A 27,348-nucleotide genomic window follows, 5' to 3' on the forward strand; every position below is an offset into this window, starting at 1 on the left:
TTAATTAAATAGACTTTTTAATACATGTTTTCTACTACAACATCAGAGTGCACCGCCACATTAAATACGGACTACAATGACAATAGTTTAAAGCGATTTGAAGCATGTTTTTTTTTGTTTGGGGGGGGGCAGAGCTTTGTGACGTTGCTGCTATTGCTGATGCTATTACAGCTTCTGCTATTGCAGTTCGTGCTGTTGCTGCTACTGCTACTGGTGCTATTACAGCCAGGGCTGTTTTATCGAATAGGCACAATAGGCACTATGCCTACGGCCTACGAAAAAAACCCATTTGACCATGTTTTTTTTGTATGATGCATTTTTTTGTCACCAATATATCTTCTTGAATAAGTATGTGTGTTTTTATGGCTGCTCTTTGGCATTTCCTTGCAGTGGTAACAAGTCGTTGACTTGTAGGCGAGGCATATTACACCTAAAATAACCAACATCTTTCAGCTTAAACGAAAGCAAAGCAATATGGTGCTCGCCACGTGGTCATTCTGGCAGAACATTGAATTTGTTATCGATTAAAATGAACGGCATCCTTTTAAAGCCGCGTCATCCCATATGATAAGCACAGTAAAACAGTTTAAGAAATGTTCTCATATATTTAGGCGTACCTTTTTCTCTCTCAATAATCTCAAACCAAATCCGCTTATCTGCGGCACGCAGCGCGCTCCCGTCGAATCAGGGCACAGACTAAACGATGGACGTATCAGCAATAACGACATCTGTCTGAAACAAGCGAGTGACAGTGCCGGTAGTAGTGTCATGGGGCAGCAGCACCGTAGGGGCGGCAGTACCTACGAAAACAGAAGTAACAAGAACCTTAATCGGGCCCTCATTGCAGCTGGTGCCGGTGCTATCACAACTGGTGCCGGTGCTATCACAGCTTATGCTGGTGGGGTTACAGCTGGTGCTGTTGTTGCTGCTGTTGCTATTACAGCTTCTTCTGCTGCTATCGCAGCTGGTGCTGCTACTGCTGCTATCACAGCTGCTGGTGCGATCACAGCTGGTGCTGCTACTGCTATTAAAGCTAGTGCTGCTGCTATAATAGCTGGTGCTTATATTGCTATTAAAGCTAGTGCTGCTGCTATCACAGCTGGTGATGCTGCTGCTATTAAAGCTAGTGCTGCTGCTATAATAGCTGGTGCTTATATTGCTATTAAAGCTAGTGCTGCTGCTATAACAGCTGGTGCTTCTACTGCTGCTATGACAGCTGGTGCTGCTGCTATCACAGCTGGTGATGCTACTGCTATTAAAGCTAGTGCTGCTGCTTTAACAGCTGGTGCTTCTACTGCTGCTATCACAGCTGGTGCTATCACAGCTGGTGCTTCTACTGCTGCTATTACAGCTGGTGCTATCACAGCTGGTGCTTCTACTGCTGCTATTACAGCTGGTGCTATCACAGCTGGTGCTGCTATCACAGCTGGTGCTTCTACTGCTGCTGCTATCACAGCTGGTGCTGCTATCACAGCTGGTGCTTCTACTGCTGCTGCTATCACAGCTGGTGCTGCTATCACAGCTGGTGCTTCTACTGCTGCTGCTATCACAGCTGGTGCTACCACAGCTGGTGCTTCTACTGCTGCTATTACAGCTGGTGCTATCACAGCTGGTGCTTCTACTGCTGCTATTACAGCTGGTGCTATCACAGCTGGTGCTACTATCACAGCTGGTGCTACTATCACAGCTGGTGCTGCTATCACAGCTGGTGCTTCTACTGCTGCTGCTATCACAGCTGGTGCTGCTATCACAGCTGGTGCTTCTACTGCTGCTGCTATTACAGCTGATGTTGCTATCACAGCTGTTGCTTCTACTGCTGCTATCACAGCTGGTGCTGCTATCACAGCTGGTGCTGATATCACAGCTGGTGTAATCACAGCTGGTGCTATCACAGCTGGTGCTGCTATCACAGCTGGTGCTATCACAGCTGGTGCTATCACAGCTAGTGCTGTTCTTGTTGCTGCTGCTGCTGCCGCGTCTGGCCACCACCGTTCGCTAGCGGGCCGCGGGGCAGGTTGCTCGGCCCCACGCCGCTGCCGCCACCACCGCCGCCACCACCGCCACCGGCGTGCCTCGGCGCCTCCTCGTCGCGGAAGTCGCCGTCGCTGAGGTCGATGCCTCTGAAGAGGACGTAGCGGAGCACCGTGGGGGGCAGCGGCAGCTCCCCGAGGCGAGGCAGCGCCCCCGCGCGCCACGCCGCCCGCCGCACCGCCGCACGGCTGCACTCGAGCAGCGAGCGCGGTCGGCCTGCGTTCGGCGTCGTTGGGGAGACGGAGGGACAGAGAGACACCGCGCGCGCCGTGGCGGCGGCGTGGGATGTCAGCCGCATTCAGCTTCATCGTCAGCAGCAACAGCAGAAGCATCAGCAGCTTCGTCAGCTTCATCATCATCATCAGCAGCAGCATCATCAGCAGCAGAAGCATCAGCAGCTTCATCAGCTTCATCATCATCAGCAGCAGAAGCATCAGCAGCTTCGTCAGCTTCATCATCATCATCAGCAGCAGCATCATCAGCAGCAGAAGCATCAGCAGCTTCGTCAGCTTCATCATCATCATCATCAGTAGCAGAAGCATCAGCAGCTTCGTCAGCTTCATCATCATCAGCAGCAGCAGAAGCATCAGCAGCTTCATCATCATCATCAGCAGCAGAAGCATCAGCAGCTTCGTCAGCTTCATCATCATCAGCAGCAGCATCATCAGCAGCAAAAGCATCAGCCACTTCGTCAGCTTCATCATCAGCAACAGCATCATCAGCAGCAGAAGCATCATCATCATCGTCGTTATCACCCATCAGCAGCAGCATTAACAGCTTCGTCATCAGCAGTAGCTTCATCGACATCAGTAGCAGCAGCTTCACGACAATCATCATGAGCAGCAAATGGAGTATTGGCAGCAGCATTGTCATGAGCAGCAGCATTGATCAAGTGCTTGAACTGAAACAAAACATCTCAAGCTGCCACACGGCCACAGATGTAAAGACACCGTCCCCATTCTCATTCGCAAATCCGAGGCCACGGAAATGTTTGAAATTCCACATTCCCATGGCCGGGTGGTAGGAGCCGGGGGGGGGGGTGGTGCGGAATCGTACATGCCGCTTGTCGCAGGAACTGCAGGCAGGGGCTGCCGGACCGCGCGCGCCTCGCGCACACGGAGAAGGCCGAGACTCCCGCGGCGTTGGGGGTCCCCGCGTGGGCCCCGTGGGCATGCAGGAGGCGCGAGCACGCCGCGTCGTCCCGCAGGGCGGCCACGTGGAGCGGCGTGAGGCCGTCGCAGGGCCGGCTCGCACGTGGGTCCGCGCCTCTCTACAAACACAAAGATCGGGGGGACCCCCCCCCCCCCCCCCCCCCGTAGAGCCTTGAGCAGACTGTTGGGGCAAGTGCTGTTGGCGAGTAGCACCCGTGAAGGCCAATACGGCACACGACAGGGTGGGATGGCCAGCACCACGCCCGGCCGCCTTTGTCTCCCCAGTGCTGACGTTTTATACACATCGCACCAGGTGCTCATTTGAGGCTGAGTCGAGCTAGGGGAGGCCCAGGACCTCTAACAAATATTTGCCAATCTTGTTGGTCGCCGGGTTTGTAACGCGGAGTGCTCACCACTGTGCCACCTCTCCCCACCGCCAGCACGACCACCACCTCCTCCACCACCACCACAGCCACTACCACCGCCTCTCCACCATCGCCACCACCAACTACCCCACCATCATTGCCACTACCTCCCCCACCATTGCCACCACCACCTCCCACCATCATCGTCACCACCTCCCCCACCATCACCACCACCATCACCACCACCAACATCGCCGCCACCAACTACCCCACCATCATTGCCACCACCTTCCACCCCATCGCCACCGCCACCTCCCCCATCATCGTCACCACCTCCCCCATCATCGTCACCACCTCCCCCACCATCGCCACCACCACCATCACCACCACCAACATCGCCACCACCATCAACCACCCCCCGGTGAGCGTGGCACCTGCAGCAGGAGGCGGCAGATGGTGTCGCTGCCCCGGAGCACGGCGGAGAAGAGCGCCAGGTCGTGGTTGGCGCGGATGTCAGCACGGCGATCCAGCAGTGCTCGCACGCAGCTCTCGCGCTCACGCATCACGGCCAAGACGAGCGCGCTCAGCCCCTTCCCGTTCTGCGCGTCCACGTCCGCCTGCCGTGCCGCCGTCGTCAAATATTTGCCTCTTCAACATCATCAACATTGCATCATCAATAGCCACACGACCATCACCAGCACTGCCGTTTTCATCATCGTCATCGTCAAATATCCACACGACCACCACCAGCACTGCCCTCTTCAACATCAAAATTTCATCATAAATAGTCACACGACCACCACCAGCAACGCCGTTTTCATCATCGTCATCCTCAAATATCCACACGACCACCACCAGCACTGCCCTCTTCAACATCGTCATCGTCAAATAGCCACACGACCACCACCAGCAATGCCGTCACCATGAAAAAACCTTTCCACAGACACACACACACGGACACGCAGACGTACCCCGTAGTTAAGCAGCAGTCGCAACACGTGCTCATGCCCGTAGCTGGCAGCCACGTGCAGCGGAGTCCATCCATCTCTGCTGCGTGCGGCCACCAACCCCAGCCGCCGGTCCACCCCAGCTGATCCCGGTCCAGACCCCAGTGGGGGTTTCCCTGCGCCGGGAGCATTGATTCCCGACGGAATCGAAGCGATAATTTGGGTCTCCGATGGAGCCACGTGCTCCGGTTGGGCTTCCGATGGAGATTCAATCTCCATGTGGGTCTCTGATGGAGCGTCGGCGATTAAGTGGGCTTCTGATGGAGACTCGATCTCCGGCTGGGTCACTGGCGGTGCAGCCACATGAGTTGGGGCACTCCCCGGTGCCGCCGCCGCCGCTGCCGGTGACTGCAGCAGGATGCGCGCCACCGTGCCGCGCCCGCCCATGGCAGCGTAGTGCAACGCGGTGAAGCCGCCTTCCTGATCGCCGTCCCACGGGTCAACTGGGGGGCCCACAGACAGCGAGTTACGTGTCACCGATTAGGTGGTGGGGGGGGGGGGGTCTGTGATTATACTTTTAATCGGCTTTTTCAATAACATTCTAGCGATGTCAACGATGTACTTATTGATCGCTGGGATGGCACTCTTTGGCAGTCCAGGACGGACAGTCTATTGTATGCATGTGTCCTGTAATTCTATTCCTATTTGGCTTATGTTGACATCGCGTTATTAGATGCAGTGTAACAGTGCTCCGTGTTAGAGAATGGCCTCTGGAAGATGGCATCACAGACTACTTCTGAGGTTACTCCAATTGCTTCTTATCCACAATAGGTGGTGCATCTACACCCATGCCCACTTCCAGAGCTGATTGTCACAACTTGTTTAGTCACAGAACCCAGATTAACCGAAAACATGCAATATGATGGGCTTTAATTGTTTTGTGTGAGTGGGCTGAATGAATTAAACATCACAGAGTGGCTAGACCTAAAATTTCGATTTAAAGCTTTCGTGACTGCAGGGATTCATCTTCTTGGTTCTTTCGGTAAAGTCACGTAGAAGGGAAAAAAAACATATTTTATTATTTCCCTTCTACGTGACTTTACCGAAAGAACCAAGAAGATGGCTAGACCTAGATTCGAACTCTGCTGGATATCAGCAGTGCCAGCTCATGTTCACTGGCATGTAGTGTAGGATGCATACAGTAATTTAATTTCATAATTGCACCGCAGTGAATGTTGTTCACCTTGAAGAGTTGCTGCTGCAAATGCGTTCGCACGTGTTCGATTGTTTATATGGTCCTTTGTCGTTATGATGCCGTTTTGTTGTATCACTGACAACATCTCTTGTGCCATTCCTATATCTCCGCCCCCTCCCGCCCAACCAGGGATGACCTTTGAGCTTACTCGCTCCTTCCCCCGGGATACAAAAACTATTGTTTTATTTCAGGAGAATACGGTAATTCCCTGCAATGGAAACACGCTTTGGCACGTTCCTGTGCGCGGCACATGTCAATGGCATCTCTGACCTCCGTGTTGCAGGAGCAGCCGCACACATCCCTCGCTCCCGCGCACCGTGGCGAGGTGTAGCAGCGTCCAGCCGTTGCGGTCGCGCACCTGGGCCACCGTGGCCCAGCCGTGGGAGTTCCCCTGGAGGTCAGCGTTGGCGACGGGAGCGGGAGCGGCCGTCGATCCGGGAGTCTCGTCCACGCTGGAGCCGATGATCTCCCGCAGCAACCGGCGAGCGGAGACCACGTCGTCGCACGCCACGGCGACTCGCAAGCGCAGAACGCGACCGGCGGTCGAGCGCTGGGCAAGGGGTGGGGGGGGGGGGGATTGGGGGTAGGGTGGTGGGGTCAGGGATTGTATCGTTTATATTTTTTGTTACTGCTAAATATTTTTTGTAATTTTTTTCTTTGGGGAGGAAACCGGAGCACCCGAAGAGAACCCACACAAGCGAGGGGGCAACACTCTATCCCCGTACAGGTGGCGATTGGTCCACTTGCCGAGAGAGGATGACTCAAGAGGCGCGAGGAGGAACCACAAGACGAGCGGAGAAGACAGCAACAGCCACACGATTAGTGGGCACTTCCAAGCTCTGCGGTCCTCTAAATATCAAGGTGTTATTATCCAATCATTGAGTAATTTACATGTGTTTGGAAACCGGAGTGTCCGGAAAAACCCACGCATTCCAAACAGACGAGATAGGAGGAGTCCACATTTTTTTTTCTGCACCGCTTTCTCCTGGCGAGCTAGGGTATGGCACCTCGATGCCCGTGGGAAGGGAGTTTCACAACCGCTGTGTGATGAACCCCCCCCTCCAACCCTCGCTGCTGCCTCCACAGTGCTGGATGACAGGCAGCCACATGCCCGGCTCGTCATCACCATCACCAGCATTGTTTATAGGGTTATTGTGGTCGGCAAAATGAGAAGTAACATGTCAACACCATCATCAATCAGAATGTCACCTTTATTAGAACAATAAGCCGCTTAATTTTGTTGCCAGCATTCACAAGTGCTTTGTGAGGTTTTGGCAGTGCTGACTCATACCTGCCCTCACCCCTCCACCACCCCCCACCGCTTCATCAACACTGACCAGTGCCGTGATGTCATATCCCCGATCACCAACGTAGCATGGCAGGCCTTCATCCAGCAGTGGATCGGCAAAGTGCGATAAGTAATTGTTTCACTGATGCATACGTATGGATGAATTTAGGATTTTGGATGGTTGAATATTTAAGGGCAATTTTTGAAATGTTTTTGGATTTTCGGATAAATCACATTATGTACTAATGTAAGTCTCCGTGCTAACAATAGTGACGTCACCTGGTCGCACGTGGCATCAATTTTGATAGGAAAATCACGCATGTGACGTCATGCAGGAGACAAAAAAATCGTCTCGGCCGAGGTACGCTCCATATTTAGGACTAATCCGAATATCGGGAACACATCCCTCGTTTGCTGTGTGGGTTACCACTCCACGCAAGGCTGGCTTCTCTCCTGCTCCCGATCGCTCGCTCAGTCTCTTGCATCTCTCCTTCACGCTGCCCGTGTTGCCCCCTCCTGCCTGCATCTCCAGACTGTGGGGCGAGAGGCAACATACTTCATCAAGAGGCCAGTCAGTCTTAGATTTGTAAGAGCCACCTTGGGTTGCAGAAAGACACATATGCACGTTGAACTTCTTTCGCACCGTACGTAACCAACCGCGCTAATCTGAACGTGCGGGGGAAGGACAACAAACTCAACACGAACATCTGTTCCAAATAAGTGTTGTGACCTGTAGGGTGGTGGCAGAGCACAGTGAATGCGACGAAACAGTGTCCGGTAGACCAAGTCCTAAACATGGGTGGATGAATCTACCCGCAATGACCAGCGTGGTGAAGTATAGTCAAGGGACCCTGCATGACCCCCCATCCTGGAGGCCCTCATCCAGCAGTGGACTGACAAAGGGCTGTACACGTACAGTGAAATGTATGCATCAGTTAAGAGTAAAGTCTCGTGAAGTGTTGTACTGCTTGACGTGACATTTAAGGTGCAAGTAGTGACAGTGCAAACGAAATGACATACATACCTCTTTAAGGTCAATCTGCTCTCAGAACTCGAAGTTCACTCTGCAAGCATTACGCTCGATCCATATTATGTTGAATGCGGTGACTCACAAACTGGCAATATCCTTAACGATTTGATATCACTTCACGCCAAGATCACGTACACAATTATATACAGTACACATATATAAACTCAACCAATAAAACAAAACTGACTGCGCCACAGAGTGAGTGAGTGTATCCGGCCTCTCTCTCTCTCTGAGGCTCTGATGCTGGAACCAAAATAGACCGAGATGGAATATGGGTGGGTGGGTGGTGGTGAAGGATCAGCTGTTGGGCTGTTTGGCCGTGGAAGGGGATGGTCTTCAGTGGTTACACAATCTCATCCTGGGGAACAAACATAGGGGGTTGACACTCCCACCCAGCTCTTGTTACATGGCCGTGAATTTTTTCACAACAACAACCACCACCACCACCAACCAGCAGCAACACGCGCCGCTGTGGAAATGTTTTGATCTCGAACTAGCGGCTTCTAGCGGCTGGCACGTGAAACGTAGCCTATTAGACGTTTTTAAAACATAAATTTTTACAAAACGAAACTCAACACACTTCGTCAAAAACGTTGCCTTAAAATAATTTAAGAAAATGTATTGCTGTGGATTTCACACCTGATGATGATTGCTTGTGTTGCAGTCGAAACGTCGTGAGAATTTTTATTTTATATTTATATTATTTTATTATTTCCCTTCTACGTGACTTTACCGAAATAATCAAAATATGAATCTCTGCAGTCACGAAAGCTTTAAATCAAAAACATATTTAAGAAGTATATATATGGTAGGTGACGTTTCGGACAATGGTCCTACTTCATAGTACATCAACAGAGAGCCCAAAGACTGGATAAGTTGGAGACTGCACTTGTTAACACCATGGGGCCTGATGAGAATTACATTTCAGACGTGTTTTCTAATGACCAGTTTTTACATACGTAATGACAGGGTGACACCTGCCGGCTTGTCGGGGTAATTAAGGTTATATACTCTCCCCACCCAGTCCCTCCCCACCCTCCCCACCCTCCCCTCTCCACCCAGCCGTACCCCTCCCATTTTTGGATGCACAACGGACGGACGGACACAATAATCCCATGTGGGCAGGTGTAACCGGGAGGTTCCTACCAGTAAAACGAATCAATGAAATCGCAATGGGAGACGGGAGGCATCCTGGGGCTTCCTCGTGGCTCTGTCTGCTAGCGCCTCCTTGTGTCCGTCTGTGGAAACTGAACGATAACGTGGAGGGCCGGTCAAATGCACAATTAAAAACGTACACAAAATGTAACAGTGCTTGCTTTAAGACAATCCGTAATCATCATTAATGAAGTAGGTTAAACATGTAAAGTTAAAACGTTAATGTTTGGGGTGACGAACAAATATTGTGTAAAAAAAATATTGGCCTTTGGAGGATACGGGCATCGATCCCGTTACCTCTCGCATGCTAAGCGAGCGCTCTACCATCTGAGCTAATCCCCCGCACATTTTTATAAGAGCTAACCATACCCCATATAACTACCAACATAACGCAATAGTGTTACCGACCGGTCAAAACGCAAACCATTTGGATTGCTATTGCAAAAATAAAATACACATATACAATGTGCAAACGATTGCACGAACAAAACATCGGTTCGAAGTCACTCCTGAAACCCCAAAACAAAATAAAAAATATTCGTGGCCCGTACGGGGATCGAACCCGCGACCTTGGCGTTATTAGCACCACGCTCTAACCAACTGAGCTAACCGGCCAGCCGCAACGTCAGAGCACACCCTTTCCTCTTATAAGCACTACGACGACCAACTTACAACTTATTACCATCGTCACAAACCCGAGCAGTCGTCTTCCCATTCATCAAGCGCCTCAAATAACGTCCAGCGCTGTCAATGGAAGTCGTCAAGCGAAGCCGTCGTTTTTGGAGCCATCCGCTTTAAGCCTTCAACAATGCGAGTTTAACTTCCCGACGAAGCTTGGAGAGCTGAATGGAGTTCAAAATGACTCACAAACGCCTTATTTGGACGTCTGTCAGGCTCATCTACCTTGCTGCTTTGCTGTAACATCGTCAGCCATCTCGAAGATATTCCTTTCTCAATCCGCTGCTGGATGAACACGCCAAATGGTGGGCACCTCCACAAAAAAACCACGTGACGCGTCACGTGTTGTTGTGACGTCACCAAGCCTCGCCCAGCACCTCCCGTCCAGCGGCAAACATGGGGACACACTGTAATGTCTTTAATTATAGTAGTCGAAAGTCAAATCCACTACTGGATGAGGACCTGTCCACACCGTGTGCGTGAGCATGGAAGTGCAGTCAAACGATACGGATTAAGGGGTTTAAGTTTACGTGTATGATGGTTGCCTGTTCCAGCACTGCCGGATAATCCGAAGATGACACTGATTTTATGTTCTCTTCAAACTGCACGTGCAATTACTAGCCACGGATAACATCAGTGTCGAATTATATTTTAACCAACGTACATTTACCAGCGTGGAGTATACAGTTCAAACAACCGTGACAAGTTCATGTTATTGTAATGTGGAAATGTATTATCTGGTATATTGCTTTGTGTGTTTTTAAATATCATGTATAAGTAATGTACAATAATACATGTATTCTGGGGATTACGGTATGAGACGCACTTTAAATCAAAGGTTTGTAGGTGACCAGATTTGTCTAAACTTAATTTAAATTGGCTACAAGTGTGGCGTGTCTTACTTTCTTATCCTAGAATAGTTTTGATTTTCTATTTTATGTCAAAGTTGTAATTGTTTAATCGCGTTGTTTTCATTTTATCGATATAAAACGTAAACAAAATTCATATATTTAACGTCTATAAACATGTGGATTATATTAGTTACATACGTTACCACACTGTACATTTGAACTGTACAGGGTGATCCAGATGTCTTGTGACCCCCCATTTAGTTCACCAAAACTTTATATATTTTAAAAATGTTTATTTAAAACAGATATGAATATGCGAAGGAATAAAACAAAGTTATGTTATTTGGGTCTTTCGGTAAAGTCACGAAGATGGGTTCAAAGAAAATAAAAAAACACAAGCGGTCGTCATCAGTAAAAGTTATGGGTCATACTCTTATGTTTTTTCGGTAAAGTCACGTAGGTAAAAAATAATAGAAATAAAATAATAATACATTAAAATAAATCAATTAAATCACGACGTTTCGGAGGCAACACAAGTCTCCGTCTTCAGGTGGGACCGTCACAGCTAAATTTACTGTATCAAGTGAAAGCTTAAAATCTAGAAGTTATTTTCATTTATTATTATTTTATGTTATTATAATTTGTTTTCTATTACCGACGTGACTTTACCGAAAGAACCTAAGAGTAGAAGTTATGAGTCAATTAATTGGGGGTCACAAGACATCTCGACCACCCTGGCACATTGTATGGTAATCGTGTTAAGCTAAAAGGCCATGTGCTCTCGCCTAGGGGCGCGTCACTTAATTGTCTAGCGGTGATGCGCCGGAAATTATTCCCATTGCAGGTGCGCGGCGGAGGGATACTCAGCTATATATAATCATTGCGCACCGGGGACTACTTCTCTTCAACTTTTCCCTTAAGCTTGATCCCCGCTACACGTGCTCGTTTGAAAAAGAGTCCCTGCGGGGGTTCTTTTTTTAACACACGTGAATAAACACATAAAAACAAAAAAAATCACGAAATAACAGGAGAAAAAAAGCTTTACAAATTCGAAACAGCAGTTTTGTCGCCACACCGCCGCGTTCGTTGCGACACCGCCCAGGGCCTGCCGATCGACCGCGAGCCAGGGCAGCCACCGACCTTTCCTAGTCTCCCTGCGGGAATCTGCGCGTCTACCCCCGGCTGAACCAAGCGGCACCCACCACCCCGCCACGACCATGAATCCGAGCGGACCAAGTTATCCGATGGCGTCGCTGTACGTGGGCGACCTGCACCCCGACGTGACTGAGGCGATGCTCTATGAGAAGTTCTCCCCTGCCGGGCCCGTCTTGTCCATCAGGGTCTGCCGGGACATGATAACCCGCCGCTCGCTGGGCTATGCCTACGTGAACTTCCAACAGCCCGCAGACGGTACGTATCGATGACCTTGTCCGTTCTCTCCCCACGAATCGCTTCTTACCTTTCTCGTAATAATGATCATCAACAACAACGATTGGCATCGATCAAATGTGTATGGTATGTGAGATATTGCGGACACTGTACAGCAAACCGGTTGTACGTGTTATCGTTGGCTCCAGCCTCGTGTTACGGCACATTGGAGGTGTTTGTGTAACGTCCGAGACGTATCAAGCGGCGATGGGTATTATCTCGTTTTTTATTCAACTCAAACGGGATAAAAACCTATCACCCCCTCACGATTGTGGGGGCAATCCGTAAACCAGTGCCCTATTCCTTGTGATGATAGGGCATTGCCTAACCAGTATGTAGTAGGGGGTTTTGCTATCCCTGTGTTCTATAACCAGGGCTCGGCAGCGAACGTAACAATACGAGCCCGTTTTGATCGAATTCTGTAAAAAAAAGGCTTTCAAGAGCCGCGTGGCATGTAGATACGAGACAGGGGTGGGTCTGTAATAGCTAACATCACGAAGAAGTCCCCTTTAAAGAGCCTCAGGTTGTTGGCCGTCGTTCTGTACAATATCCCTCTAGCGGCTGCGGCCCTAAACCAGTGTCTGATCCACTGCTTTCTAGTATGTTACCGGAGTATTCTCCACTTATTTCTCTAGCTGGGAGATTGGTTTATGTGGACACCCAACGGAAACGGGTCTTGGAGAACGTCCTAAGCCTTAAAATGGTTGGGGGTTCTGGGGTCAGGGGTTTCCTGCAGCATCATGATGTCTCCTGACGTTTAGGGCAGTCCCTAAACTCGTGTCTAGAACTGGTGTCACGGCTGGAACTGGCTCCTAAGTGTAGTATATGTTTCCCTCCGGAAGCCTGTGTTGTGTAGGAGATTGTCTCTGTAATTCGTAGCCCCAATTTAATCAGGGCTGGAAATAACCAGCTTCCCGATGCTGCTCAAGACTTCCTCGGGAATTATCTGATTTAAAATGTCAGGGTTATGGCCAATCCCATCTTCGAAACAACAGCAATGTTAGTATTGGCTCCAAAATGCCACATTTTGGCTGTTCTCAAACTTGAGCACGCTAAGTTGCAGTATCATCAATTGGACCAGCCGTCTCTCATTTCACAATTAGGACAGTCCATAAGACTCATTCCGTAGTAGTGGCCGTGCCAGGATTAGGGTTTTCTGCAGACCTCGAACACGATCAAGGTTTTGGCTGCACCGCAACGTATCCTATGCTGGTGTCAGGATTAGGCCCTGCGCGTCTGTTTACCAAGCTTACAGTGTGTTGCGCGCTAGGCTATTCCTAGACATAACCCAGACCCAGTGGTCAGGGTCAAGGCAGACATCTACAGCTCGGCCCCATACCCTGGCAACTAGAATGGTGGGTGACCGACCAAGGAGTTGGTTTCCCTGGCCAGTCAGATTGGGGCCCTCTGGGTGCACATCCCTGGTTAACGCGCACTCTATGCGAAGTCTTGCTCCCAGACAAAAGCTCTCTCTCCCTAGGGCTGAACGATTTGGGGAAAATATCTAATTGCGATTTTTCTGACAGATATTGCGATTAAATATTTTAAGTCAAGCTTCAGTTCAATATTCACTGTGTAATAGATTTAAAACATGTGATGGAGAATTCCCACATGATAGCATCAAAATATGAACTGCTCTATATATTCTAATGCAAGGATGAGAACTTAAAATATATGAATTGCTTCCAACATGTATTTATTAAAATGTTTTAATTGAAATAGAACAATCAAACATAGAACAATTGTTAAGTTAAATGAATAAAGTTATAATAATGAAAAATAAAACGATTCCAATAAAGTAATACGACTTTTAAAATCGCAAAAAATCGCAGCCTTTGCGTTTTGCTAATCGCATTGTTTCAAATTGCGATTTCGATTTGAAATCGATTAATCGTTCAGCCCCATCTCTCCCCGTTCCCAGTGCTGTGTGCGTGTCACTGCGTCTGCATGCGTCCTGGCCAATTGAGCCTGGCAGCTGCTGCGTTATTTGTTTTTATTGCTCCCGCTTAGGTTTTCTATTGAAGCCATTCTAACATACGGTCTGGAGTGGAGTGGTGGTTCAGCGGTTTGCGCACTGTGCTACAAAGCCCGACGGCCTGAGTTTGATTTGTCCACCACCGCCATTTAGTGGCAAGTGAAATATAAACCGGTTTCTCCCCCCCCCTCCTCTAGCCCCACCCTTCACCAATCTGCACTGACTAGACTGGTGAAGTATGGTCAAACAACCATCATGACCGACATGATGTGGGAGAATACTTGAAGCAATGGATTGGCAAAGTGATGTGCATTTGTATTTCAGCATTCGGTGGAGCCGATGCTGCTTTGAGATCATTTGCAAACATCTCGCAACTTCTGTTGTGAATTTAGCTTAAAGTCCTTGCTAATTTCACTGTTGTTAGCCGCCTCTAGAGCCGACTATCCGGGGTTAAGTGTTGGTATGCCCACATCTTCCCAGACGCCTAGTCAGCGTGGAAGAGTAGACCAAATCTCTAGAGCTCCCTCTCGTGGACGCCCTTCTGCCTGCAGTGGCGTGATCAAGCAATTGCAGTGCTGCACCTTTACCCATGAGCTGGATGTTGCTGTTGCGAGACCAATTGACACCACCACCACTACTACTACTACATTTTCTACGATTGACATTTGAATACTCGGGTCTACTCGCCACACGGCTGTGCCACAACGTGGCATTTTACCAGAGTGTGATCCAGGTGCATGGCCCCTGGATCATTTCTCATTTCTCGGCTCGACACAGGCCGTGGTTACATAACCACATGACAAATCAGGACCAGTGCTGGCATGGAACACAACTTGCTTGAATTACCTCGTCGACTAAACAGACTGGACGTGTTTGGTTACAATGCGTGCCATCATCCGGTATCCACAGTGCTGAACCAAAACTGTTACGTCTGGTAACTATCCTTATAAGCCCTTAAGATCAGGGTACCATTACAGATGTTGCAACTGATTCCAACCGCACACCTTGCTAGCGTGTCTCCTGCCTATTTACCATGATTGCAAATACAAAATTAAACCTGGGATGTTAACTCATCCAATCTCATCATCACTATCTGATTGAGGATATCCCCCTGTTTGCTAGCCCTTTGGGTGCTACTCCAATGGCTGTCTTGGTAACCTGTTCTCCTCCATCTTGCACATTTTGCCCTATAAATCGTAATAACCTCCTTTTGATGACATCTGCAACATTATTTCCATTTTATACTCTGTGAACTCTCAAAAGTTGCTTACCCTGTATCTCCATGAATCTTCTGGCATCCCCTGCATGCACTTGCATTTAAGTGCAGTAATTTATTCTTGCTTAATTGAAAAACCTTAAATCTAAATAATCTTGCGTGTCATAACGGTGTGATATTCAGAAGAGCATTGGTTAGCATTGTACTAAATGTGAGGCAGACCTCGACTGAGACGGGGAGATGAAGAGAGAGAACGGAGACAGAAACAGATGGAGACGTGGAGAGAGTAAGTGAGAGAGTGGTGGCGACACTGAGGAGAGAGAAAGACTGAGACATGGGGGAGAGTGAGAGATCAGAATTGAGTCGGATCAGAATTTTTATTTAGACTGCAGGAGGAATCCGATGAGCTATGAAGCTCTTTTTCACAGATGTCCAGTGTGGGCGGGTCGGAAAGTTGCAACGGCACGATAGGAGTGCAAAATAGAGAAAATGGTAACCAAGTCACTAAATATGAATAATTACGTAATTATATTACTGTAGTCTGATTTATTAAGCTTGGTCAAGGCAGCAAAAACAGTGCCAGACCACACCAAGATAACACACAGTCCCTCAATAAAATGGCATGTGAACATTGAACCGTCGTCGATACACGGACACGGAGGAGAGACAGAAGACGGACAGAGAGACCCCGAAAAGAAAGTCACTGAGAGAGACACGGACGCATATATCCACACGGAGACGTGTTGGCGTGGTGTTGCCGGAATGTTTTGCGTCCTTAACGCATGGGGCTTTTGACAGCGGCTGCCGACTATGTTGGTGTTGACTCGACTGACTTTATTGCTCACTCTGCATATTCAGCTGTTTCCACGGCTTGTGTCAGCCATTAAATAATGGAATGCAAAGTCGGTGTGTGCGTTCAACATTTCATTGTCTATTATTTGTCCGATGTTTTAGTTCTCATTGCAGAGGCCAAATATCATCGTTGCCTTTATGTTACAATTTTACCTGTGGCCAGATGTAAATAACAGATTTTTGTTATTTCCATTTTGATATAGCCACCTGTTAGATTTTGCTCTGATGTTCATTGGGTGTTTTTTGATTCCGAGTTTAATGTTGGCGAGTAGTGTTGTGCGATCGTTTCGTCTTGGGAGCTGCCAGGTTCATGCACATGTCACGTCCCGTTTATGGTCCACTACAGTGTCGTTTTGCTGGTGTCGATTGGCTCCACGATGACATATCCGAATGTGCCAGTTGACGATTTTGCCAGTTGGTCCTCACTTGGTAAGAACAACAACAATGTCACAATTAAAAACACGAAGGAAGGGTAATGGTCAGGAGGTCGCGTGGCAGGGATGCAGATGGGGAGGACCGGGAAATTTGGGTTGGGCAGTGGCAAAGATAATCAGCGCCACAGTCTCATCAACCCAGGGTGAGGTGGGGGTGGAGTCAGTAGAAGGGCAGAGGGACCGCCATACCCACAGCACTCTTACCCCAGGTGGATTAAAAAATAAACCTAACTAAAATCAGTTTGAGCCAGGTAAAGTGCACCTTGAGGTCATGTGAAGTGTGGGATGCCCCCCTGGCAGTGGGTACACGACAGCTGGTAATGGGTTAAATGACTTCAGATGGCTGGCACATGCGCATGCCACCTGTGCTCTCCCACAGTTTATCTTTTAGTATGCAGTTGCTGAGCAAAGGCCCCAAAATGTCAAGTGATTGGCAACACAAACAGCACTATCCGTATGTATGTATGTTGCACTTTTGCACCGTACATAACCAGTTGTGCTATTCAGAGGTGTGCAGGGGGGGGGGGATAACAAACTAAACACAATGCTTGTTCAAAGTTGTAATAGAAAACACTTTACACGTTGTTATTATGCATTGCGCGAGGGTTTTAAGAAATTGTGGGAAACGAGACGATGGGAGGGGAATTCAAAAGTCGACAACTGGGAGAAAAGACTCGGAGAAAATGTTGTGGCCTACAGTTAAGGTAGTTAAAACACAATTGACGAAACGAAACACTGCCACCAAAGGAAGATCTCGCTTGAAAAAGGAAACGGCTCGTGTAGGTATCTACGCAGCCTGTGTTATTGTACATGTTGGAGTTTTATTATTGGAAAAAAAACAAAGGATCATATTCACATTTATCAGCACTACTTTTGAAACGTGACTGCGACATAAAGTAAATTGATAGGGCGCGTTTTGCAGTGACGTCGCTAGAACACTGTGGCAGCCTGCCGGGGTTATTTTTATCGTTTTTTTCCCCTACTTTACGAAGCTTCTCGCGTATCGGACAACCAGGGACACTGCCTAGGTACGCGTGTATGAGATGAGTTGCTCCTGTGAGACTTGTTGAACACGTGCTGATGGGACCCAGAATGTCAACACAGTCCATATTTAAAGCTTTCGTGACTGCAGGGATTCATCTTGGTTCTTTCGGTAAAGTCAGACCTGGTCTTCATCTGAGGACGGCTGCTTGCGTTGTGGCCGGAACGTTGTGAGAATAATTTTATTGTGTTTTATTTTATTATTTTATTATTTCCATTCTACGTGACTTTACCGAAAGAACCAAGAAGAACAGTCCATATTGTCTGCTTAAATGATGCTGGATAATAATGGTTCAGAAGGCCAATAGTCTAATGGACGAGAAAATATGAAACATGGATATGTAGCGACAAATGCAAGTTCGTTTATTTTGTTAACCACAGTGCCCTGTGAGAGATTTGAATGGCTACTTTGCCGTGTAAACTTGATGCCATTTAACACAATTGGCAACGGGCATAGATTGGTGGAGGGGTGGAAACTGTTTCAGATGGAGCCCAATCTATAGGATTTGGCAGTGCGCTGTAATATGATTAAAGCTGACGTGAAATAAAAGCAGGCACTTGGAAGTGTGCGTGTGTCTTTGCCCGTCTATGGTGTTATGGCGTCACCTGATGTGAATATTCATTGTTTTTAAATGCATAAGTTATGTATTAAAAATGTGTGTTTGTGTGCACATGTCATGACATGTTTGCTTATGCATGCTATCGATCGACACCCTGAGCACCCGCGCAAACGAGACACGTTCTGTCTCAAAGGGAGTTTTTTTGTTCGGACGAAATATTGTAATGAAAAAAATTTGGGTGCGGGTCGAAATTGTTGCTGTGTTACTTGATACAGCAATCGTGCTGTGACGGTTCCACCTGAAGACGGAAGCTTGTGTTGCCTCCGAAACGTGATTTTTATTTTATTTTTATTTTACTTTTATTAATTTAAATTTAAAAAAAATTCCTACGTGATTTTACCGAAAAAACCTAAGAATATGTTGCTGTGCTGCACTGTGCTTTTGCCCCCATCTTTTACTTACCTTTTGTTTTTCTGTTTTTTTGTCTCCCCTCATCTGGTTTGAATTAGACATGTGTTGTCTTCTCCCAGCCGAGCGGGCACTGGACACAATGAACTTTGACGTCATCAAGGGAAAGCCAATCCGCATCATGTGGTCCCAGCGTGACCCGTCCCTCCGCAAGTCGGGCGTCGGCAATGTGTTCATCAAGAATCTCGACAAATCCATCGACAACAAGGCCATGTATGACACCTTCTCCGCCTTTGGGAACATCCTGTCCTGCAAGGTAACCCGTCGCTCACGCGTAGCGCGGCACTGCATGCGCTCACTCTCATGGAGAGAGAGAATGGCTCCTGAGGTGCCAGGAGAAGGACAAACGGAGAAGGCAGGGAGATGGCCACGTGAAGAGGCCTGCACCAACAATTGCCTCAAATCACCCACTCATGCCCACAAAGACAAAGGTCACCCGTATAGCCTGAACAGACTGTAGGGGCAAGTGCTGTTAGTGAACACCTGTGAAGGCCGGCTCGGCACATGAGGGGGTGGGTGGCCAGCACCACGCCCGGCCGCCTTTGTCTCCCCTGCGCCGATGTTTACACACCACAACAGTCGACCTAGGGGGGAGGCCCATGACTGGTTCGGATAATCGTCACTACCGGTGTTTGCCGTGAGCGGTAATCGAACTTGGGTCGCCGGGTTCGTAGCGCAGCGTAGTGCTAACCGCTACACTACCGCTCCTCACCCACACTCACCCATCCACGCCCACTCACCACTCAAAATAGGAGAGAACGACTCAGGAGGCACCAGGAGGAGGACAAACGGAGACGGCAGCCACGTGACGAGCCTGTGCCAGCAATTGCCCAAGCTCTGCAGTCCTCTATTCCAGTTATCAGCCTTATTAATGAATTGACACGAGGGAGGAAACTGGAGGACCCGGAGAAATCCCACAGGTGTGAGGGGGGGGGAGGACACTCTCCTATAGATGGAACAGATGAGATCCAATTTTTTTCTGCACAGATGGAGGTGGTTGCTTTTCTTGTTTTGGGTTGAGAGGCGATGAGGGTACGCCACGTACTGTACCATTCCGTGCGTATGCCTAGACTTCCCATACCCCTCAGCCGCGCAGCTCAAGAAAGTGGTTGAGTTGACGACCCCTCAGAAACTGCGTAAAAATTGGCCGCGTTGTGTGCGAAAGGTGTTCCCTAATAGAAGAACCGTGTTCTTGAGACGATGCGTCGTGTGAAAAATGGTTCAGCGAGGACTTCCTGTATTTAATACAGGAAAGTTTTGCTGAGTTTAAGAAGCTTTTTTCAGGAGAGTCCTGAAAAATATTTGATCAATGCTTGGCCGATTCCACCGATGCATGTTTGGCTCGTGAAATGAAACTGGAGTATCTGGAGAAAGGCCACCACCCATTAAACGGGATAACAATCAAGAGTTCCCTGATGTGTTTTTGGGTTGGTCGGCATGATGTCCGACGTTTCGCGCAACGTTCTGGGAGCTTCTTGAGAAATGATTTTGAAAGTGCATCGGAGAGCTATAGATCACAACCGTGAACTTACCGCAGTTACATTGTTTATGTTGCCCCACAGATTCCAGAATTTATTGCTCCACTGCCATCTGGCTACATGACGGACCAATCCGTACAAATACAGTAAAACCTTGGATTGCGAGCATAATTCGTTCCGGAAACGTGTTTGTAATCCAAAGCACTCGTATATCAGTTGTGATCACGTGACGCTCGGCAGACAAAGTGTATACGTACTACTCGTATTGCAAGACCTCGCTCGTTTATCAAATGAATATTTATTTCAATAATTTGCTCGTCTTGAAAAACACTCGCAGACCAAGTTACTCGCAATCCAAGGTTTTACTGTATATGGTATTCCCAGACAGGTTCCCATCCACACACTAATTTGGCTCAACACCCAACGAGGTGGGATTTTGTTGTGATTTGGTTGTGTGCTAAACGTACACATCATGGGCGCAGATGAATTAGAAAAACATTTTTTTAAAATTAAGATTAGAATCAAGTTGTATTGGTTAATATCCAGTAAAGTTCTGAATGGTTGTTGCTACGAGTTCATGACCTCTGGGTCGTGATTCTAACGTCCTCTATTTTTTCCTGCTGATGCTCGACTTAGTTTCAAACAAAAAGCATCGTCTGTCTAATAGCTTAGTTTGGTTGTGAGTGGTTCTTCACCTTGCATGCGAGCGGAAAACAATACTAAGCGACTCGTTGAACGTTGGCACACGCGGCAATTCAATTCGTTTGGCCGTGAGGGTTCTGCAAAAACACGAATTTTGGTCTGATCGTGAACGTAGCCGAGCAACCCAAAATTTCATCGCGAATCGTGAACATTTGGTCCCTTCCTGCAGGTCGTGTGTGACGAGAACGGTTCCCGGGGCTACGGCTTTGTTCACTTTGAGACGCAGGAGGCGGCCGACCGTGCCATCGAGAAGATGAACGGCATGCTGCTCAACGACCGCAAAGTGTGAGTTTGCGCGCGTGAGAGTGTGTGTGTGTGGGGGGGTGGAAGTTGGCACAGTAGGGGGCACAGGTGGTGCATCAGCCAGTCATCTCGGTCATCTCAGTCAGTCGACCCGTGGCACCTGGGTCTGCCCCGTGACCTCCTGCCAGCGGGCGTTCGACACTTCACGTGGCCTCAAGGTGCACGTGGCCTCAAGGTGCACATGGCCTCAAGGTGCACATGGCCTCAAGGTGCACATGGCCTCAAGGTGCACATGGCCTCAAGGTGCACATGGCCTCAAGGTGCACATGGCCTGGCACAAGCGTTTTGGTGACGTCACCGGCACTTAGTGGCGAATGGCGGTTGTTATTGGGGTGGTGGTGCAGTGGTGGGCGCTGCTGAGCTACAAACCCGGCGACCAGAGTTTGATTTCCCATTCGCGGATGACGCCAGTGACGATTACCTGAACTGTTTCTGGGCCTCCCCTAGGTCGACCCGGCCTCAAATGAGTACTCTGTGTGATGTGTAAGCGTCAGCATTGGAGGTGACCAAAGGCGGCCGGGCCTGGCGCTGGCCACCCACCCCCTCGTGTGCTGTGCCGCCTTTTTTGGTGCTACTCGCCAACAGCACTTGCCACAACAGATTGCGAAGGCTATACGGGGGATCTTTATCTTTCTGCATGAATGTGCATGCCAGGTCACCGTGGCGTCTGGCTCCTTGCAATCCGTGCCGCCGCCTGAGTTATAACTGCGTCATAACAGTCGGAATGCGACAAGCGTGGCATCTACGGGAGACCCTGTTTCCAGCATTAAGATATTGAATGATGGAAAAGGCTTTCCGCTGGCATAAATACAGTAGGTGTGAAGATGTTTGGACACCAAAGGGCCACCTATTTCAAGGTGTTAAGCCTGCATTAACTTCACATAGATGTGGTAAAAAAAATGCAAACATACGCTTTGATAATGTATGGCACTGTACTTGAAACAGATTCGCTGACACCAGAGACATCCTCTCTTTATGGCCGTGTCTCACCAGTGCTTTGGAGTAAAGGCTGCCAAAATGTGAACGGTCCTCTGTGTGAGATGGATAATGTAAACGGAAATGAGACGGGTGGTACGAATGGGATGGTGCGAAATGAGATGGACAATGCTAAGAATGTTACCAATCAGACTCAGAGGGGATCTACTATATTCTTGGTTCTTTCGGTAAAGTCACGTAGAAGGGAAATAATAAAATAATAAAAATATAAAACAATACAATTCTCACGACGTTTCGACTGCAACACAAGCAATCATCATCAGGTGTGAAATGCGCAGCAAGAAAATTTAGCTGTGGGTTTGTTGCTGTCGAAACGTCGTGAATTTTATTGTTTTACATTTTTATTATTTTATTATTTCCCTTCTACGTGACTTTACCGAAATAACCAAGAATAATATGAATCCCTGCAGTCACGAAAGCTTTAAATCGGGGGGATCTACTGTTGAATCAAACTGTAACCCGCGGCCGAGTCTCCGCGCGGTTTTGCACGATGACCAAACGCCCTTCGTGTGCTCGCGGTCGCAGGTTCGTCGGGCGCTTCAAGTCACGCAAGGAGCGCGAGCAGGAGATGGGCGCGAGGGCCAAGGAGTTCACCAACGTCTACATCAAGAACTTTGGCGACGACATGGACGAGGACAAGCTCCGAGAGTTCTTTGGCAAGTTCGGTGAGTTTGCGGCGACTGCCCGTCTTAATGCCGATTTTGGCTGGCGGTCCGCGGTGAACTCCGTTTTCTATTTCGCCCCTCCCCTCCACTGAGATTGGTTGTGCCGTAATCCGTGACGCGCTGCCAAATCCCTTCCCGTGACCTCGTGCTGTTGGGTAGGGGGGGGCGCGCGAGTAGTTGCTTTTGTAGAGGCGCTTGGTGCAGTTGGACAAAAGATAGCAAGCGGATGCTTTTAATGACTGGTTTTGTGCTGCGTTAATAGTTATCGTTCAACGCTGCTGCCTGAATATAACGCGGAATTTTGCTGTGTTTATTGTGACTGATGTATTTTGGAACTTCTTTCGCACCCTACGTAGCCAAACCACGCTCTTCGGAGGGTGCGGGCAGTGGTGCCCGAATCGGAAAACCTCAACACGCGTGTCATTAACGGCGTCGTAGAAAGAGGAAAATACACACTTGACATGAAAATCAAAGGCCCTTCCCTCAATGATAAAGAAGGACCATTGTCTGAAACGTTGCCTAATATATATTTATTTCATTTTTGGGCAGTGTTGATTAATGTGGAGTTTTAATTTAAAATATAATATTGATATATTCCTCGTGAAAATGTATATTGCACAAGTATCTGAGTGCATAGTTTCAGTCTACCCACCTGCCCGTACCACCTAAGTAACGTTTGCCACGTGATGTTCAATCCGATATTTTTTTTATTCTCAGAGCTGGAATAATGTAACCAATTTAAGTGTAGAAAAACATTGTTTTGGAATGCGAGCCCGAGAGCCTGACTACTTTGTGACCCTAACGGCCGTGTTTCTGTCTCGCAGGGAAGGCCCTGAGCGTTTGCGTGATGTCCGACGAGTGCGGAAAATCCCGCGGATTTGGCTTTGTGAGCTTCGAGCGACACGAAGACGCGCAGCGGGTGCGATGATGTTTATCCTCCCCCCACCCCTACCGCATTAAAACAGCCATCTTGGCTCCGGTTTAGCTCTGCCACGTGTATGTGTCCGAGCGGTAGTATAGCGGTTAGCGCGCTGCACTATGAACCTGGCGACCCGGGTTCGATTCCTGCTCACAGCCAACACCAGTGAGGATTATTTGAACCGGTCCCGGGCCTCCTCTAGGTCGACTCAGCCTCAAATGAATACCTGGTGCGATGTGTAAACATTGCCGCTCGGGAGACCAAGGCGGCCGGGTGTGGTGTTGGCCACCCACCCCCTCGTGTGCTGTGCCGGCCTTCATAGGTGCTCGCTAACAGGACTTGCTCCTACAGTCTGTTAAGGCTAAATGGGGGATCTTTGTCTCATTTTGAGCGGTGGTGTAGCGGTTTGCGCTGCGTTGCGCTACGAACCCGGCGACCAGAGTTCGATTCCCGCTCACGGCCACCTGAACCGTTCCTGGGCCTCCCCTAGGTCGACTCGGCCGCAAACGAGTACCTGGGGCGATCTGTAAACATTGCCACTCGGGAGACAAAGGCGGCCAGGCGTGGTGCTGGCCACCCACCCTCGTGCGCCGTACCTGCCTTCATCGGTGCTACTTGCAAACAACACTTGCCCTCAGTCTGTTAAAGCAGGGCTCTTTGTCTTGACTTCTAAAGCTGTGTGGGTTGCGGTCGTGTTGTCGTTCACGCACTGCGCAAAGAACCCGGAGGCCCGAGTTGGATTCTTGATCGTGTATAACATCCGCGACAAATATCCAAGCTGATACTGGGCACACCCGAGGTTGAAGAATGGTATTCCTAAGCCGAATTCGATTTAAAAACCTAATTTAATAAGCCAGTTTGCTTTGTGCAGTCGCTCATTACTCTGCTAACGGTGTGTTTATTTTTTACATGTATGAAGGCGGTGAATGAAATGAATGGTAAAGAGCTGAACGGGAGAACCGTCTTCGTGGGACGGGCGCAGAAAAAGGGCGAACGCCAGGCTGAGCTGAAGCGCAAATTTGAGATGCTGAAGCAGGAGAGGATCAGCAGATACCAGGCGAGTTCCCCCACCCTGCCTCTCCAGGCACGAGGGCAGAGCTAAGCCAATGTGAAAAGCTGATGCGATGGCGAGGGGGCACCCTTTCTTTGGATTTGGCGAGCCAGTTGTGTGCTTTCTAACCCAGTGGTCCTCAACCTTTTTTGGGCTACTGTGGGGGGGAGGTACCCCTTGTTGAGTTGTGTTTCAACCAATGATCATTGGTATTTGAACCAATTGCCCATTTTGTGAGGTCGCCTAACTAGCCCAATAACTGGAAGCGGATAAAAACAAAAATTCAACGGGCGGCACTGCATGCGTGACGAAATTTGTGCGTGCTCGCCAGTTGCTCTTGGAAAAACCCCACATTGTTTACAATCGGTGAGTTTAGAGTGGTCTTTTAAATTATTATAGGTTGCCACATGGATAAAAATATTTTCGTAGGTATTTTATATTGCCAGATTCGTACATGATTATTCACCGATGACTCTCATGTACGGTATAATTTCACACATTTATAAATCACCTTACGTTCGCCCTGGGACATTGCCATGTACCCCCAGAGGTTCGCGTATCCCCTGGTTGAGAACCATTGCTCTAACCAATGCATCGTCGCCCTGCCGGACGTGGTTGGAGTTGCGCTTTCCATGCAATGTGATGAATTGTCATCATTTGAGGTGGTGGGGGGAGGTGTTGAATATAGCGCCTGATGGCTGCTGGCAGTCATTTACACCATTTATAGCCACAATGTATAAATATCGATTCCCCGATCCATGCACAATTGTGCACGTGTTGCTCACGTAGTCATTTTAATAGGTGCATCATTATACGCTTTAATACAGTGGTTCGCACGTGCACATATTAGCGCGTTTCGAGGAAACGCGGTCGCGACGATAATTGACGGCGACTCTTTGGCTTCGTCAGGGCGTCAACCTGTACGTGAAGAACTTGGACGACAACATCGACGATGAACAACTGCGCAAGGAGTTTGCTCCCTACGGCACCATTACGAGCACCAAGGTGAGCTGCTTGTCCCCCCACCGCACTTCCTGCGGACTTGCCTGAACGCACAGGGTGGTGGCGGGGATGTGCGAAGGGTGGGGGAAACGGCTCCTGTACCACCTAATAGCTTGGACACATGAAATGTAAAAACAAATCAAATCAAAAAGTGCAATGCACATTAATTGCTTGGCGATATTCGAATTTTTATAAAATCATTGTTCGATATGGTCTAGATTCGTAAGTTTTTTTTTTATTATGTCATGTTCAAAATGACTTGCTGTAACTCGGGTCGGTTTTGCAACAGAGAGGCGACAGTGTTTCACGCTGCTCGACAGGTCTTCATCTTAACTCTTAGTTCCATATAAAGAACGCGACTACTCGCGTTACTTAAACGATATTAACTCGCTCTCGCCCCCCGCCCCGCCGCAGGTGATGTCGGAGGAGGGTCGCAGCAAGGGCTTCGGCTTCGTGTGCTTCTCCTCGCCCGAGGAGGCCACCAAAGCCGTGACAGAGATGAACGGCCGCATCGTGGGCTCCAAGCCGCTGTACGTGGCGCTGGCGCAGCGCAAGGAGGAGCGCAAGGCCCACTTGACGTCGCAGTACATGCAGAGGATCGCCGGCATGCGCGCACTGCCCCCCAACACCGTCATCAGCCAGTACCAGCCGGCAGCTCCCAGCGGCTACTTCGTGCCGGCCATGCCCCAGGTGACACAGCCGCCGCCACAGCTGCTGCTCACCGAGCAATGCAGTTTTGTCCGTTTTTTTGTTGAAGGATGCCAGCGTTTGTGCCGCTAAATATGTGCAGGGACCTTTCCCCCCCCCCCCCACCTCCCCAAGGTAGCAGTAGTAAAAACGAAAGATCCATTTATAAAATCTATTGCTGGATCAAGGTCTTCCCCGCACGCCGTGTTTGTCACGGGGAATGTCTGACCATGCTTAACCCTGCTGGTCAGTACGGGGCTGTGGGGGGGGGTAAAAGTTGGATTATTGCTGCTACTTTTTTTTTCTGTGACCAGGAATCGAACTCTGGTAGCCAGGTTAAGTGCGGTTTTGCTAATCACTACCCCGGGAGCGATGTGGAACTCTAAATATAGAACACTTTTCGGTGCAAGGATTGGCGGGTCGTGCAGAGATTTGCGGGACTAAAAGCTCTCGTAGAAATTATAATCAATCTCCCAGGGTAGTGACGACGAGCAATGATGTCATCAGGGAGACTTGGGGTGGTGTTAAACGGTCTTATTATATTTGTATGTACTTTACCTACAACGTTATGATTTATAATTACGGTCGATAGCCTCGTGTTAGTATTATGCTATAATGATGTTTTATAGGTTGCTTTCGAGTTGCGTTGGTGATATTGTTGCAGCAGTGGTCTAGGAATTCAAATTGTTGCGTTTATAATTTAAGTTGTGTGTTTTATTGTTAATTGGCTCGGCTGAGTGGGGGACCACCATGCGCGGTCAGCAAAATTTAAATGTGAAACTGCACTTCTATGCTTCCACCGTCTATACACGTCGCCTTC

The 27,348-nt window shown here is 48.8% G+C and overlaps 2 protein-coding genes and 2 non-coding genes across 11 annotated transcripts in view; 1 reads left to right on the forward strand and 3 right to left on the reverse strand.

Moving 5' to 3' along the window:
• Positions 1-11,643, reverse strand: ASB7 (ankyrin repeat and SOCS box containing 7). Of its 3 annotated transcripts, none has more exons than XM_078604382.1 (8): positions 10,126-11,643; positions 9,214-9,314; positions 7,465-7,570; positions 6,020-6,299; positions 4,519-4,997; positions 3,982-4,164; positions 3,088-3,301; positions 1-2,247 (listed from the first exon to the last, which is right to left on the reverse strand). In XM_078604382.1, exons 2-8 carry the CDS (start codon positions 9,255-9,257, stop codon positions 1,943-1,945), a joined length of 1,611 nt encoding a protein of 536 aa, XP_078460508.1. In that variant the 5' UTR covers positions 9,258-9,314; positions 10,126-11,643; the 3' UTR covers positions 1-1,942. The 3 variants fall into 3 exon arrangements, with proteins under 3 accessions (XP_078460508.1, XP_078460510.1, XP_078460511.1); XM_078604384.1 differs by having other exon boundaries at positions 9,918-11,643; XM_078604385.1 differs by lacking the exons at positions 9,214-9,314; positions 10,126-11,643 and adding an exon at positions 8,062-9,065.
• TRNAA-AGC (transfer RNA alanine (anticodon AGC)) lies at positions 9,492-9,564 on the reverse strand. Its single transcript has one exon. It is a non-coding gene; the product is annotated as a tRNA-Ala (tRNA).
• Positions 9,764-9,837, reverse strand: TRNAI-AAU (transfer RNA isoleucine (anticodon AAU)). Its single transcript has one exon. It is a non-coding gene; the product is annotated as a tRNA-Ile (tRNA).
• The window catches only part of LOC144724990 (polyadenylate-binding protein 1-like), a 24,413-nt gene continuing 8,700 nt past the window's right edge, over positions 11,636-27,348 (forward strand). For 4 of the 6 annotated variants that reach the window (XM_078604376.1, XM_078604379.1, XM_078604377.1 and 1 more), the window contains exons 1-8: positions 11,636-12,161; positions 18,767-18,981; positions 21,075-21,190; positions 22,730-22,869; positions 23,694-23,788; positions 24,708-24,845; positions 25,749-25,844; positions 26,256-26,531. In XM_078604376.1, coding sequence (XP_078460502.1) covers positions 11,969-12,161; positions 18,767-18,981; positions 21,075-21,190; positions 22,730-22,869; positions 23,694-23,788; positions 24,708-24,845; positions 25,749-25,844; positions 26,256-26,531 — 1,269 coding nt within the window. In that variant the 5' untranslated portion in view covers positions 11,636-11,968. The remainder of the gene's footprint in view (positions 12,162-18,766; positions 18,982-21,074; positions 21,191-22,729; positions 22,870-23,693; positions 23,789-24,707; positions 24,846-25,748; positions 25,845-26,255; positions 26,532-27,348) is intronic. The other 2 variants (XM_078604378.1, XM_078604381.1) reach the window with 1 other exon arrangement.

This window comes from Lampetra planeri, chromosome 22 (genome assembly GCF_965212315.1).
Source record: "Lampetra planeri chromosome 22, kcLamPlan1.2.h2, whole genome shotgun sequence".
Lineage (NCBI taxonomy): Eukaryota > Metazoa > Chordata > Hyperoartia > Petromyzontiformes > Petromyzontidae > Lampetra > Lampetra planeri.